The sequence below is a fragment of the Canis aureus genome, chromosome 24 (genome assembly GCF_053574225.1).
Source record: "Canis aureus isolate CA01 chromosome 24, VMU_Caureus_v.1.0, whole genome shotgun sequence".
Classification (NCBI taxonomy): domain Eukaryota; kingdom Metazoa; phylum Chordata; class Mammalia; order Carnivora; family Canidae; genus Canis; species Canis aureus.
In genome coordinates, this window is record NC_135634.1 from 26,983,673 (window position 1) to 26,998,883 (window position 15,211).

At 38.7% G+C, this 15,211-nt stretch overlaps 1 protein-coding gene and 1 non-coding gene across 2 annotated transcripts; one reads left to right on the plus strand and one right to left on the minus strand.

The window, feature by feature from the left end:
• Nucleotides 1-9,130: 9,130 nt before the first annotated feature.
• On the minus strand, nucleotides 9,131-9,263 carry LOC144296670 (small nucleolar RNA SNORA72). Its single transcript, XR_013363680.1, has one exon. It is a non-coding gene; the product is annotated as a small nucleolar RNA SNORA72 (small nucleolar RNA).
• A 3,701-nt stretch (nucleotides 9,264-12,964) lies between these two features.
• On the plus strand, nucleotides 12,965-13,790 carry DEFB136 (defensin beta 136). The gene is made up of 2 exons (XM_077869656.1): nucleotides 12,965-13,122; nucleotides 13,577-13,790. Exons 1-2 carry the CDS (start codon nucleotides 13,065-13,067, stop codon nucleotides 13,747-13,749), a joined length of 231 nt encoding a protein of 76 aa, XP_077725782.1. The 5' UTR covers nucleotides 12,965-13,064; the 3' UTR covers nucleotides 13,750-13,790.
• The last annotated feature ends 1,421 nt before the right edge of the window (nucleotides 13,791-15,211 follow it).

Consider the following 15,211-nt stretch of genomic DNA (forward strand, 5'->3'; position numbering starts at 1 on the left):
CTTCTTTGAACTTTCCTACTAATTCAGTCTTAGTTCCTGGAAGTCAAGCACTGGCATAGCACAGTCCTCATGCCTCTGATGCAAAGTTTATGGCTTCGTTATTATTTTGCCTTTTTTAAATCCCTTATTTGTCTTAAAAATCTTCTCTTTTCCTTAGGTAGGTTGAAGACCCAGACAGATATTTCTAACAGGAGGCCAACCTCTGTAGCAGAGAATAATAGCAGTTTATGGATAAGAGTGTTAACTTTAGAGTCAGGTCACTTTGGTTCAAGTCACAGATCTTTTGATTATATCTCATCTTCCCAAGCATCAATTTCCTCAACCCTTAACTATGAATTAAAATATGCCTATCATACAAAAACACGGCAAGAGGAAAACTAGAATGAATACTAGAATTACTGTGTTAGAATTAAAGATAATAAAAATAAAAAGTGGTGTATATGTATGGTATGTGTGTTGTATATATATATATATATATATATATATATATATATATATATATCTTAGCTAAGTTCACTGACGGGGTCTGGACAAAGAGCACTTAAATAATAATGAGCACATCTAGTACCCAGATCTTGGCTTCTAAATACCAGTTTCCACCAAACAAAAGGAGAGATTCTTGAAGAAATGGCTTGCAAGTCTAGGACAGGGAAAGAATAAAATAAGATAAGCCTGGAGAAATTTGTTGTGGCAGAAAGTAATAAAGTGCTCAGAGAATAATAGAGACATGTCATAAGGAAACAGGGACTGGCCTTACTGAGAAAATGTAAGCATCAAAATAAAAAATGATAATAATAGATTAAGCCACATTGAATAAAATAGCAATTCATGAGTTCACACTCATATACATACATACATACATACATACATATGAAAAAGACAAAGCCTCTCTCACAGTAGAATGCCAAGTAATAAATGTAGACAGAATAATGGAACTTTTAAAATCACCATTTAATAACCATTCTATAATTCATGTAAAAAAAAATCAATGGGTGTGCAAGCTAATAAGTAACAGTGGAATGAGAACCAGCATTTTACATTGCCCAAAAGTGTATTTAGCATTTCTCCACCCACAAAATACTTACTAACTATGAAATAGGAAAAAGTTACTTTACAGTGGAAAACCTGTAAGACACAACATTAACAAGAGAGCAAAATTGATGCCACTAGTGATGAGGCAAATCACATGACAATGAGAAGAACACAATTTCATTTCTATGATTCTGGCCCCCTCCCCCAAAACAAAGAGGAGACAAGGGATCCTGTCTCAAGACAGTATCTACATCTTGATTGCATCAAGATCCAATCATGTAGAAATTTAAAATAAACTGAAATTGAGAGACATTCTACAAAATGATTGACCCGACCAATGCACTTCAAAAATGTCAGGGCCATGAAAGTCAAGGAACATTTGAAGAAGTGTTTCAGATTAAAAGAGATAAAGTGATATGAAAACTGAATGCAATGTGTGATCTTATATTTTCTCCTGCTACAAATGACATTACTGGGACAGTTGGAGAATCCTGAACAGGATCTCTGGGTGAAGGGTAAATAGGAACTCTTTCTACTATTCTAAAGTTCTTCTGTAAAAAAAAAAAAAAAATAAAGTTCTTCTGTAAGTTAGAAATTATTTGAAAATTAAAAGTTTATAAAAAGACCCACCTCAGAACATTACAAAGATTAAAGGAGCTCCTGTATATAAAACGCTTAGCAGAGTGCCAAGCACATGGTAACCCTCAACAATGGCAGCAACAAAGAAAAGGAATATTAACTTCCAATTCCAGAACACATATTAAATTTAAATCAGTACGTATGTTTTGAACACTGTTCACAGCACTACACTGAAACTAGAGAGTACCCACTAAAGTGGAAGACTAGATTGAGTTTACAAACTGCTTAAGAAAAAAGGACTCACAGGAGGTTGCAGAATGGTACTAAAATGAAAGGCAATATTTAATTAAGTGGCAGCATAATTGTAACAATATAATCACTACAGGCTAGCAAGGGAAGAAAACTAGCTTGTGTCTTCTCTACTATGTGCCAAGAAATCACTATCATTTTACAAGCTTTCTCTCCTTGTATATCCTTAAAGATGACATTCTTTGATTTTTTTTTTACATGAAGACATTGAGGTCAGGGAAATATGAAAACAATTTCTAAATTATGCATAAGAACCTATGGCTTGACAATGCAATAGAATGATTCAAATGAAACTGTCCTGAAAAATTCAAGATTTGTGGTTGGTAGATTGACAGATTTGCTATACCCAGTGACCTTATGTTGATGGTCTTTCCTTAAATCTATTAAAAAGAGAAAATGAGTTGAGTGAATACTAAAGAGTTAGTGATAAAAAATAAAAAAGAACTGTAACTGGACCCTGAGCTATATAGTAAGGTTCTGGGTGGGAGGAAACATGTATAAAGACATGGTGGTAGGAAAGTCCTATTGAACTAAGGTTGCTTCTCTAAAAATAAGGATATATCTTTGGAGCACTGAAAGGTATGACAGAAAAGAATACAGCCAGGAATGCCTTTCAACAAATACTTATTTAGTTTTATTTTGTACCAGACTAGGAAAGTAGCAAGAGGTCCCTGCTCCTCTGGGAATTCTCTGTAAAGAATACTAGTAACAACATGGATACCAGCATCAATGATGGATGACCTTTTACCAAGATTTTAGTTAAACCTCACTAAGACTCCAAGTGTCAGAAAACACACCGTATTACAAAGAGTACTTAAAGAGAGACCTCCACAACTATAATATTGTGGATCCATTATTCTGAAACATTCTTTATCCACACACACACACAAAAAAAAAAAAATCAGATGCTACAGTAATTACACAAATAATATTTAAATGCATTATTATCCTCACAAGAAAATGGGGCAATTACCAAGGACAAATAAAAATAAAATTTGTTAAAAAAAATGAATATGGACACCTGAGTGGTTCAGTGGTTTAGCCTTCTGCCCAGGGCATGATCCTGGAGTCCTGGGATCGAGTCTCACATTGGACTCCCTGCATGGAGCCTGCTTCTCCCTTTGCCTGTGTCTCTGCGTGTGTGTGTGTGTGTGTGTGTGTGTGTGTGTGTGTGTGATGAATAAATAAATAAAATATTTTTAAAAAATAAAGAAAAATGAATAAATTGAATCTAGAGTGGCAAACATAGAAGTTGAGATTGCCTTGGTACGAAATGCTGACGTCAGGAGTCAACTACTCTGAGGGCTAACATTGGTTGGGGAAGGATGAGAGACTAGGCTTTAGGTCTGAGCAAAGTGGAGGAACTGATGCTAAGACCCTTGTTAGAGTTGGAATATCCAGAGTTTATACCCTCAGTGAAAGTTTAAGGTGTGGGGTGGTGGGAGTGGGGGGGAATCCATCTAGCAAAAGCAGCCAATAAGATAGTTTTCTATCTTTGTCCATTCTCCCTCAAGAATTTGCAGTCAGAGGCTTGATTTTCAGCCGACATGCATCTGATTGTTAGAATGCTGAAATACGTCTATATCAATTGATAACTAGCTACTGCTTTGATCTTCCCATTAGGCACTTTATGCCCCTGTTCTAGATCCCCAGCTATCCTAATATAGCATAAATCATTTAGAAGTAGCATTTTTACTTCTAAGTTGTTTTCAGCACAGAAAGTGCTTCCTTTAGACCAAGTTTTAATCAACCATGATATTTTAGTTTTAGGATTTACAGTTGAAAACAACTCACTATATCATTGATGGTCACTTGTTGGTCTATTAAATTGTATCTGCTTAACCAAATTGATGTCTAATTCTTTGTAACCAGAATGATCTGTCCTGAGAAGTGACATCAACAAGATGGTGGAATAGGAATCTCCAGGCCCTCCTGCTCCCACAGAGACTATGACTCAACAATAATACACAAACCAGTTCCCTTTGTGATAAATCCAGATAGCAGTTAAGAGCCTCACACAACCCAGGTGAGCATGAAAATAGCTGCATCAAACCTGGTAGGAAAATTTGTAACACTCATTCAACATTGCCCCTTCTCATAGTCTAGCATGGCACAATTAGGAAAAACTCCCAGATCCTGCTTCTCCTTGGGAAAGAAAAGAGAAAACTGAAACATTCATCCAATGTTCAAATTTTGGGGGGCTACCCAAGGAACCAGTTTCTGTTCTGTCTGAATCTAAGCATTGAAAGGAAAGGGTGCCAGGTTAGGGGCCATTGAGAACAAAGGCAATGATTTGGGGCACTCATACATCATAATCTCTCTTCCCAACTCAGCATTGAATAAGTAAGAGAAAATTCCCAACTCCTAATTTCTCCCAGGGAAGAAAAAGAATTGGAGCATGCATCCAATGTTCTGATCTTTCAGGGACCTGCCTCAGGGATTAGACTCTGTCTCACTTGTCTCAGATCACTGAAAGGGACCTACATACTCTAGATTATCTAGGTGCTACTAAGAACAAGAAAGCTAAAAGTCTTCATGCTGCTCTAGGAGACCCAAGGTAAAGCAGATGAAGTCCAGTGCAGTTCAGTAGCCTCTTCCTCAGTGGGGAAAGAATAGTGAAGCATGCATCCAACATTCTGACTTTTTGAGGAACTTCCCATGGGACTTGTTTTTGTCTTACCTGACACAGAAAGTTGATAGGATCTAGCATCCTCTAGAAACCTGGAGGGTGAGCAGTTTGTGGTAGCTCAAGAGAATCTGCAATGCTGCAGATAAAAACCACAGGGACCAAAAAATTTAAAACTCCTGAAAAAAAAGGCAAGCAAATACCTTTAACTGGGAATTTGACTATGCATGTCAAGAGAAGATGTATCTACAGAAAAGGATCAAGATTCCCAAGAATCTCTCACAAAGCTATTTGAGATTATCTTTTCCTGTGCAAAGCTGGTCCAGGTATAGTAGAAGAGATGGTCATTTTTCAAATATGCAGACCTGAAACAAAGTTACAAGCTACATAAAGAAACAGGGAAACATGGCTCAATCAAAGAAATGAAATAAATCTCCAGAAACCAGCCCTAATGAAACAGAAGTATATGATTCATCTCACAAAGAATACAAACTATCATAAAGATGGACAATGAGTTCAGGAAACAGTCCATCAACAAAATAAGAATATCAGCAAAGATATAGAAAATATGTCAAAAGAACTAAACTGAAATTTTAGACCTGAAGAACACAACTGAATAGAAAAATTCAATAGAGAAGTTCAACAGGAAACTGGATCAATAAGTATAAAGAATCTGCAAATGTGAGGACAGGTCATTTGAAATTATTCAGTCAGAAGAGCAAAAACAAAAATGAATGAGAAAGACAGAAAGAAGACTGAAGGGATTATAGGATACCATAAAACCAAACAATATATGCATTTTTAAAGTCTCAGAGGAACGGGAAAAGAAAGAAGCAGAATATTTATTTGAAATATGGCTAAGAACTTCAAAAAACTCAAATCTGAGGAAGATAAATGAATTTCCAGATTATTGAAGCCTAATGGAACCCAACAAGGAAGAATCCAAAGTTCAACCAAGACATATTATAATCATGTTGTCAAAAGTCAACAATAGAGAATTTTCAAAGCAGGAAGAGAAGAGACTTCTCACATACAAAGGAGCCCCCATATTAATCTCACCAGATTTCTCCACAGAAACTTTGCAAGCCAGAAGAGAGTGAAATAATATATTCAAACTGCTTAAGGAAGAGGGAGAAAAGGATGATGGTGAAGTAAAAAGATCCTGAGCTCACCTTCTCCTACAGACACACCAAGGCAACAACTACATGTAATGCAATTCATTATGAAGACAACCTGACAACTGGCAGAGTTAAAGACATAGAGAGAAGGTCACATCAAGAAGGGCAGGAAGAAAAAAAAAAGGGCAGGAAGGGCGGAGATGTAGTTGGGAACCCAGTTCTCCACACAGTGACCTATAATCGGGAGAGATAACACAGTCATGGAAGAGTAGGGGGATCAAGCCTCACACCAGGAAGGCCCAGTCCTGGGGATGTGCACCAGGAAGAGAAGCCCCCATAACATCTGCCTTTGAAAGTCAGTGGGGCTTAACTCTGGGAGGGCCAAAGGACTATAGGAAACCATCTCTACTCTTAAAAGACCAGCAAGCTGTATCATTCAGCCTGATACCCAGCACTGAAGCAATATTTTTTAAAGGGCCTGAGTATATGTGAAGATTCATTGAATAATTTCAGGACATGTGCCAAAAGGGGGAGGGATCTACAGGAGATTTCTCTGGGAATAAAAGTACTGGTGAAGCCAAATTTTCTGGCCCTTTCTTTAATCTAGCTGCAGGAGCCAGTTCTGACACTTTCCATCTACCTTGCTAGCATCACTTGCTCCATCCAACATACTCACTCCAACAGGCTCCCCTCCAAAACAGCTTCCACTGCACCACCTCTGGCATCTCTCCAGAGAGACTCCTGCCATTGGGGGATATAAAATATGATATGACATACATAAAACATGGGAGAAGAAGAGGTAAAAAGGTAATGCTTTTACAGTGTGTTCAGATTTAAATGACCATCAATTCAATATTGACTGCTATGTACATAGACTATTACATATGAACCTCATTGTAACCAAAACCAAAAACATATATTAGTTACATAAAAAAAATAAAGCATAACAATAAAAAAGTCAAAAATCACAAAGGAAGAGAGCAAGAGAAGAATAAAGGAACAGAGAACTATAAAAACAATCAGAAAACAATTAACAGAATGGCAATAAGTACATACCTATCAATAATTATTTTTAACATAAATACACTATGTACTCTAATCAAAAGACATAGGGTGGATGAATAGCTAAAAAAGCAAGACCCAAATACGTGCTCCATGCAAGAGAGTCACTTCAAATCTCAAAACACACACAGACTAAAAGTGAAGGAATGGAAAAAGATATTTCATGCAAATGGAAACAAAGAAATCTGAAGTAACAATACTTACATAAGACAAAATAGACTTTAAATAGACTTTAAAACAGACTGTAACAAGAGACAAAGTAGGGCATTACATAATGATAAAAAGATCAATCCAACAAAGAGTGTAAAACAAGTGTAAATATCTATGCACCCAACACAATAGCACCTAAATATATAAAGCAAATATTAGCAGACATAAAGGAAGAACTTGAAAGCAATACAATAATAGTAGAGGACTTTAATCCCCCATTTACATAAATGGATAGATTATCCAGACAGAAAATCAATAAGGAAACAATGGTTTTGAACAACACATTAGACAAGATGAACTTAACAGATATATACAGAACATTCCATCCAAAAACCTCAGAATACATTCTTTCCAAGTGTACATGGGACATTCTCTAGGATACATCACATGTTGGGCCACAAAACAAGTCTCAATAAGATTAAGACTGAAATCATATCAAGTACCTTTTCTTTCTTTTTTTTTTAAAGAAAGTTTTATCTTACATGTTTTTAATAACTTATTTTGCCACACATGGGGCTTGAACTCATGATCCTGAGATCAAGAGTTACATGTTTTACCAACTGAGCCAGCAAGGCACCCCTCAAGTATCTTTTCTGACCACAATAGTGTAAAACTAGAAATGAACTCCAAGGAAAAAAAAACTAGAAAAAAAAACTACCAAAATGTGAAGACTAAGCACCATGCTAATAAACAACAAAAGTCAATAAAGAAATCTAAGAGGAAATCAAAAAATACACAGTACAAAGGAAAATGGAAACACAACAATTCAAAATCATTGGAATGCAGCAAAAGCAGTTCTAAGAGGGAATTTATAGTAATTCAGGCTTAACTCAAGAAACAAGAAAAATTTCGAATGAACAATCTAACCTTACACCTAAAAGAACTAAAAAAAAAAGAACAAAGCTCAAAGATAGTGGAAGGAAATAATATAGATCAGAGCAGAAAGTAAATGAATTGAAACTAAAAACAAAACAAAAACAAAAAACAATAGAAAAGATCACTAAAAGTAAGAACTGGTACTTCGAAAGGACAAACAGAATAACTAAAGCTTTAGCCAGACTCATCTGGAGAAAAAAAAAAAAGAGAAAAGACTGAAATAAAATTAGAAATGGAGGAAAAGAAGTTACAAGTGAATGAATGAGCATGAAGGATGGGGCAAGGAAGAGCACAAAATAAGGGCACACCTCAGCACTTCAATCCCAAGAAAAATCCCAACAAATCCCTGACCCTCCAGCACTCTTTAATATGACCAACTGAATTACTGTCACATAGGGATCCCTGGGTGGCGCAGCGGTTTGGCGCCTGCCTTTGGCCCAGGGCGTGATCCTGGAGACCCGGGATCGAATCCCACATCGGGCTCCCGGTGCTTGGAGCCTGCTTCTCCCTCTGCCTATGTCTCTGCCTCTCTCTCTCTGTGACTATCATAAATAATAAATAAATAAATAAAAAATCCAGTCACCTCTTAAACGGCTGCCTATGCACTGGTTCCTAGGACAAGTGAGTCCATGCACTAGCCTCTCAAAAATAATGTCTCAGATCCCATAGCCCCCCAGGCTCTCTGGTTGTAAGTCCCACTGGTTTTCTTTTCTTTTTTTTTTTTTCTTTAATTGGAGTTCGATTTGCCAACATGTAGTTTAACACCCAGTGCTCATCCCATCAAGTGCCCTATTGGTTTTCAAAGCCAGACATTCTGGGGGTATGGTCCCTTTGGTGCGAGTCTCAAGGGTCAGGGTGCCCAATGTAGGGCACAAATCCCTCACTCCTCGGGGAGAGGCTTTAGGAGTGAGGTCCCTCCCTATTCTGTGACACAGAGCCGGTGAGACCATGTATCTGCCTCTTCTACCCAATCTAGATGTGGTCATTTTGTCCCTTGTGGAGGAAGCTGTTCAGTTAGTTTTCAGTTCTTTTTCAGCAGGAATTATTCTACAGGTAGTTGTAGATTTGGCATGTACATAGGAAGAGGTAAGTTCAGGGACTTTCTACGGTGCCATCTTGGATCACCCCATAATTTACAAATTCTTCTTTTAGTGAATAAAACACAATAGTTCTACAATTCATTCAATGGCAGCTGGTAATCATCAAGTCAGCAATGGCTATCTTCCAAAGTTATTACACTAACTGTGCCATCATTTCTTGAGGATGAGCAAATACCTAGAGTCACAGACATTTCCCTTATAAATAGAAGTCAGATTTGGTTGATCACCAACATTTATAAAAACTAGACCTAGGGAAAGAACTAGGTCTGGGGACACATGCATGGTCTTAATATAGTGAATGTTTAGCCTGCCTTGACTATTACAAAATCAGATTAGCAAGAATATTCACAGTACAAATTATTCTTTTTTTTAAAGATTTTATTTATTTACTCATGAGAATGCACAGAGAAGAGAGAGAAAGAGGCAGAGACAGGCAGAGGGAGAAGCAGGCTCCCTGCAGAGAGCCTGACGTGGGACTCGATCCAGAGTCTCCAGGATCACACCCTGGGCTGCAGGCAGCGCTAAACCGCTGAGCTACCGGGGCTGCCCAGTACAAATTATTCTTAATGGATAAATCAATAGAAAAAATGGGCAAATGACTTAACTAGACACTTCTTTAAAGAGAATCCAGGGATGCCTGGGTGGCTCAGCAGTTGAGCATCTGCCTTCAGCTCAGGGCGTGATACCAGTCTGGGGACGGAGTCCCACTTCGGGCTCCCTGCACAGAGTCTGCTTCTCCCTCTGCCTATGTCTCTCTGCCTCTTTCTGTATCTCTCATAAACAAATAAAGTCTTTAAAAAGAGAGAGAGAGAAAATCCAAATGAGCAATAAACATGTGAAAAGATACCCTACCTTAGTTGTTATCAGGAAAATTTAATTAATTCGCCATGAGGGACCACGAGATAGCTCTCAAGTTGTCTAAAGTGTGAAGTAATACTAAGAACATGGAGTAATTAAAAATCCTCCATTGTTGATGGATATACAAATTAGTAAAAAGCATTTTAGTAAACAATTTGACTTTTAGAACAAACTGATGTTATGCATACCCTGTGACTTAGCAAGTTCACACCAAGGTAGCTATCCTCCAAAAAGCAAGCCTGTGTGCACAGAATAGAAGTAACAAGAATGCCCACAGTAGCACTCTTTATAATAGATGGAAACAAATGCTTGTCAGCAGTCATAAATATACTAAGCAGTCCATATACTGAGGTAAAAACTAATGCTGCACACAGAAACACAGACAAATCTTTAAAACATAAGAAGGAAGTCAGCCACAAATAATACTTTTGTGCTTCCATTTACAGATAGGTCAAAAGAGACAAATTAAACTACCCTATTTGGGGTCATGATCTTGGAGTTCTTGGAGCCCACATTGGGCTCCCTGCTCAGCTTGAAGTCTCCTTCTCCCTCTCCCTCCCCTCCTTGCCACCTCTCCCCCCACTCGTGCTGTTTGCTCTCTCTCTCTCAAATGAATAGATAAAATCTTTAAAAAAAAATAAACACCACACCCTATTTAGTGATACATACTGAAGGGAAAAACATAAAGCAAAAAGTGATGATTATCTTGATCTAAGTGGTGGTTAAATAGAGTTTGCTATATATTCAGTCACTAAGTTCTGTATATGATTTGCCTATTTTTCTTTATGTGTATTAAATTTCACATTTAACAGTGATTTATTTTTAAATTTTAAAAATAAGATCCATGGGTGAAAATCAACTTGCAAGTAGAGAAAAACAAGCAGTGAAGTCATTGCATTCAGGAAATATGTGACTAGTGAATGAAGCAGCTGAGAAGGGGGCTTGCTCCTTCCACAAGTTAATTTATTAATGTAGCATGGGATGTGTAGTCGTTGTGGTTTTTGTTTTGTTTTGTTTTGTTTTTCTTGAAAGTAGACATGTTGCAGAGAGCACAAAAATTCTAGACTAGAAAAGGAAGAAAGCACCAACACAGCAACATTAAAGGGGAGAGAATAAAGCTGTGTTTCCCTGGCACTTTTTCCCAACAAGACCTCAGGTAGCAGGTGTGAACACCCAGCACAATTAGGAAAAGTTCCTGCCTGAAGGTTGAGATGGTGATTTAGTCATCCACAGATGGAAAGGAAAGGGTCCATCCTGCACACATGCTAATCTCCAAATGCATTTTAAATTTGCTTTTCCAGAAACGGGTATAGGAGGGATTGAGAAGGATTTAGAAAGTGTTAGGTTCAATTCCCAAATACACAATTGATTAACTTTAAATACATAGAGAAGGACAGAGTTCTGAACTGTGAATCAAAAGAGCTGAATATTTTATGCCAGCACAGCTCACAGCTTCTTTCCTTGCAAGCCCATTCATCTATTCAAGCCTTGTTTCCTCCATCTCCAAAAGAATAAGAAGTCTGTGCTGTGTCTTGGCCGCAGATGGTCAGGATATGGCCTGCATTCTATGAGCAGGAATTGTATGCCCCGTGCAGAGTCTCCTGGGAAGCTTCCATGAAATCATGCAAGGGAATCGTCAGCCCTGAGCTAGCATTGAACTACTTACTTCCCGTCCACTAGCACAACTCCTCTTCACCACTCCCATGCCAATCCACAGTGATACTCTCAACAATACATATTGTTGGAACCCAGAATAAAACTTTCCCAGCTATTTTTTGTATTCACTAAGAGATCTCTTGGAGAGAATGAGAAAGAAAAAGGAAGAAGAAAGAAAGAAAGAAAGAAAGAAAGAAAGAAAGAAAGAAAGAAAGAAAGAAAGAAAGAAAGAAAGAAAGAAAGAAAGAAGAAAGAGAGAAAGAAAGAGAGAAAGAAAGAGAGAAAGAAAGAGAGAAAGAAAGAGAGAAAGAAAGAGAGAAAGAAAGAAAGAGAAAGAAAGAAAGAAAGAGAAAGGAAGGAAGGAAGGAAGGAAGGAAGGAAGGAAGGAAGGAAGGAAGAGAAAATCTATAATGGTGGAATTTAATAATGAAGAAGAAGGAGGAGGAAAATAAGAAGGAGGAAAAAGTGGTGGAAGGGGAGGGGGAGAAGGAAGAGAAGGAAATGAATAGCCTAATTTCTACCAGAATGAGTGCAATGCACTTTGTAGTTTGTCATCCTCAGAAAACCCTTTTACAATGCACTTTTTAAGAAGAGGAAGCTGAAGATCAGAGATGCTAAATAATTTATCTAAGAGCATGTGACTGCAAAATGAAGCATAACCAACAAAATTATGCTCTACTGCTCCTTTACAGACTCAGAAGCCTACGGTCATGGGTACAGGCCTGCCTTAAAGGGCAAGAATATAACCAAGTTAGCATCTCCTCAACATTTGGACCTCCACCACCACTCCAGGGAAGTCAGACCTAATGACCCTTCCCCAGAGCTCTGTCCCTATAGCTCCAGGGAAGTGGTGTCCTGCTCTACACTGAACACTGAGCATCCAACCTTGAACACAGCACTGATCTGGCTCTTCTTGTGAGAGACCAGAAGAGAGTTCCAACCCACCCAAAGAGTACCTTTTTGCAGAAACCTCGAAGTTCCCAAATACTAGGCAACCTTTCATACTAGTCGTTTGGAAAATTAAGCCCCTCAGTGAATTTTTCTGGGTGACAGATTCCCTGTACCATCTGTCTCTAGCCAAGTGAAAAAAAAATCTGCTGCCCAAAGAGAAGACTACCCCTTCTCTGCTATGTCTGAGCAACTACTTAACCCTTGGGCAGACTAACAGTTGACACCCTGAGAGCCTTTGTTTCTTGAAACACAGCAAGTTCTTGTTCATATCCTTCCTGGTCTTAAGCCTGTGTTTATAACATCACTTCTCTGATCTCCTGTGTTCTTGGTGGGACTCCGAAGGAAAGGCAAAACAAAGTAGAAAGAAAGTAGACGCTTTTCCTGCCATTTTTCTATTATACATGTGGAGTTAAAGAGTAAATATTTGGGCCTGGGCATGAAGGTGCCTGATCTCTGCATCTGTTTGGTCTTGACTGAGTTTCTTCTTTTCCCAGGATTTGTAGAAGAGGAAGTAGCAGAGACAGAACCAGGGAGTCTTCTTCCTCTAGCCCTGAAGAAGCCTGTCTCCCCTGGGGGCCCTTCCAAGTAGAATGAGGTCAGTGTCCAGCCCCACCCAGCCTTGTCCAGCTCTATAAAGGAAGTTCCCAGGCAGCCACCCCCAGGAAGTTCCAGCTCTATGTCCTCTTCATGATGAGGCTCTCTCTTTCTGGGTTGCTCTTCCTCCTGTTGATCTCACTGCCTTCAGGTAAGATGGTGCGTGTAGGTCTGATCATGAAAGTGGGGGTGTTCCTTGGACACAGCCATTTAAAATCCCTTATAGGCATAAGACCAGCAGGGGGAACACCAATATCAGATGGACCAGCAGGCTAGGTATGGGATGTGAGTTAATGGTCGTCAGACCCTCCCCTGCTCATCAGTTGCCACATCCTGAAGTTCTACCCAAGCTTGAAAGAGAGGAGCCGACCTCATGACGTATACATCACTGTTCAGCTATCCAAATCCCTATTCCTCTTAACTTCCTCTGATTAGCCTTAGATAGGGTGGCTCTAACTGACATATGATAGGAGGTGAGAGGACAGGATGCAGAAGGTAAATCACAAAAAAATAAGCCACCCACCAGGAAGAGAAAACAGGTCTAGGATTTCTCCTAGCCCCATAAAGCCTTATTTTTCTTTTCCATGCTTTTCTTTTTCCTTTAGGGAATGGATTGTTTGGAAATGATGGAGTAGAACTTCGTACTTGCACTGCTCTTAAAGGCAGGTGCTTCTTCGGTTGCAGAGTGGGTTGGACATGGGTAGCATTCTGTCATAACATACTATCTTGTTGCACAAAAATGAAGAAAAATTTGCCACCCCAGGTCAAAGAGCCTTGACCTGCACCCCATGGGTCTAATTAAAAGGATATGTGAACATATATGGATAAAATTTCCACTCGGTGTGTTAAGATGGTTCACAAGCCACAGGGAGCAAATGAGGAGCAGATTCTCACCATCTTACTGGCAACACTCCCGAAGTATTTTTGCAAAGTGGCACTGCAGGAAAGTCTATCTCCTTTTATTTTTTCTGCCCTCCCATCTCCAATCACTGATCCCTGTTTTAATTTAAATTCAGTTGATTAACACATGGTCACAGGTCCAAAGATATGATATACGCTGAGCTCAATAACCTTAGCTTACTCCATGCCTGTCACACTTTGAAGTGACTCTTGTGTATGTTAAATCACTTAATTCTCACAACAAATTCTCTCTTTTTTTGTCCAACTTTGCAGTTGAAGGAAACTTTCCAAAGTCACACAATCAATAAGAGTTAGTTAGTGGTGGGTTTGAACCCAGACAGTTTTGATCCAGTGTCCTTACTGTCAATCTATACCACCTCTCAACTACAAGTATAGGAATCTAGCTGGAAGTATTAATTGTAGTTTGTAGTGATTGTAGGTTGTAGTCCAATGAGGAGTCAAGAATCCAGCTAGATCCGTGGAACAGCAAGCTGCTCAAAATTCTTCCTATGGCTTAAAGCCATAATGCTCCTGGTTGCTACGCTGCATTCTTGACTCTACGCAGCGGCTCTGATGCTTCAAGATCAGTGTTGCTCTAAGATTCCACACACCAACCATCGTTGCTCTCACCATTGTGGTGGAAGCAATGAGCCATACATACCTACACAAAACTTGCAGCTGTCTGTGAGGTAGCACATTCTGGCAGCACCTCCTTACTACCACCCCCCTCCCAGGGCCCTCACCAGAGGCAGATGTAACAGACCTTCAGGAAGATCCTTGTCATTAGCTGCTCAGGAGAAAGAGCAACAGCTGAGTGTCAGGATTTCCCTTCTCCAAGGATGTGTCTGAAGGAAACACATCTGCTTTTATTATTCTTCAACTTTATCCGGGTATAATTGATCATTTAAAATTGTATATAATCAGGTATACAACTTGATTTAATATGAATTATGGAACAAGCTAATGCACATATCTATCACTCACATAGTTACCGTGTGTGTGTGTGTGTGTGTGTGTGTGGTGAGAACACTTAAGATCCACCATCTTCACAAATTTCAAGTATACAGTACAGTATTGCTGACACATGAAGCTTTGAAGTCAACATGGAGATGAGCTATAGGGCATATCGCAAATCTGATATGCTTTATGTGAAAGCATAGAGAAAATTATAGAAAAACTAGTCCATCCAGAGACAGCTAACCCAGCTAGAATGAAAGTAGGAAGTACATCACCAATTCTGTGCTTCCACCTAGGCTGTCTCTTCAGAAGTCACATTTTTTTTTTTAAATTGTAATTAGCAAAAAATTAAAAAATAAATAAAAAATAAAAAAAAAATAAAT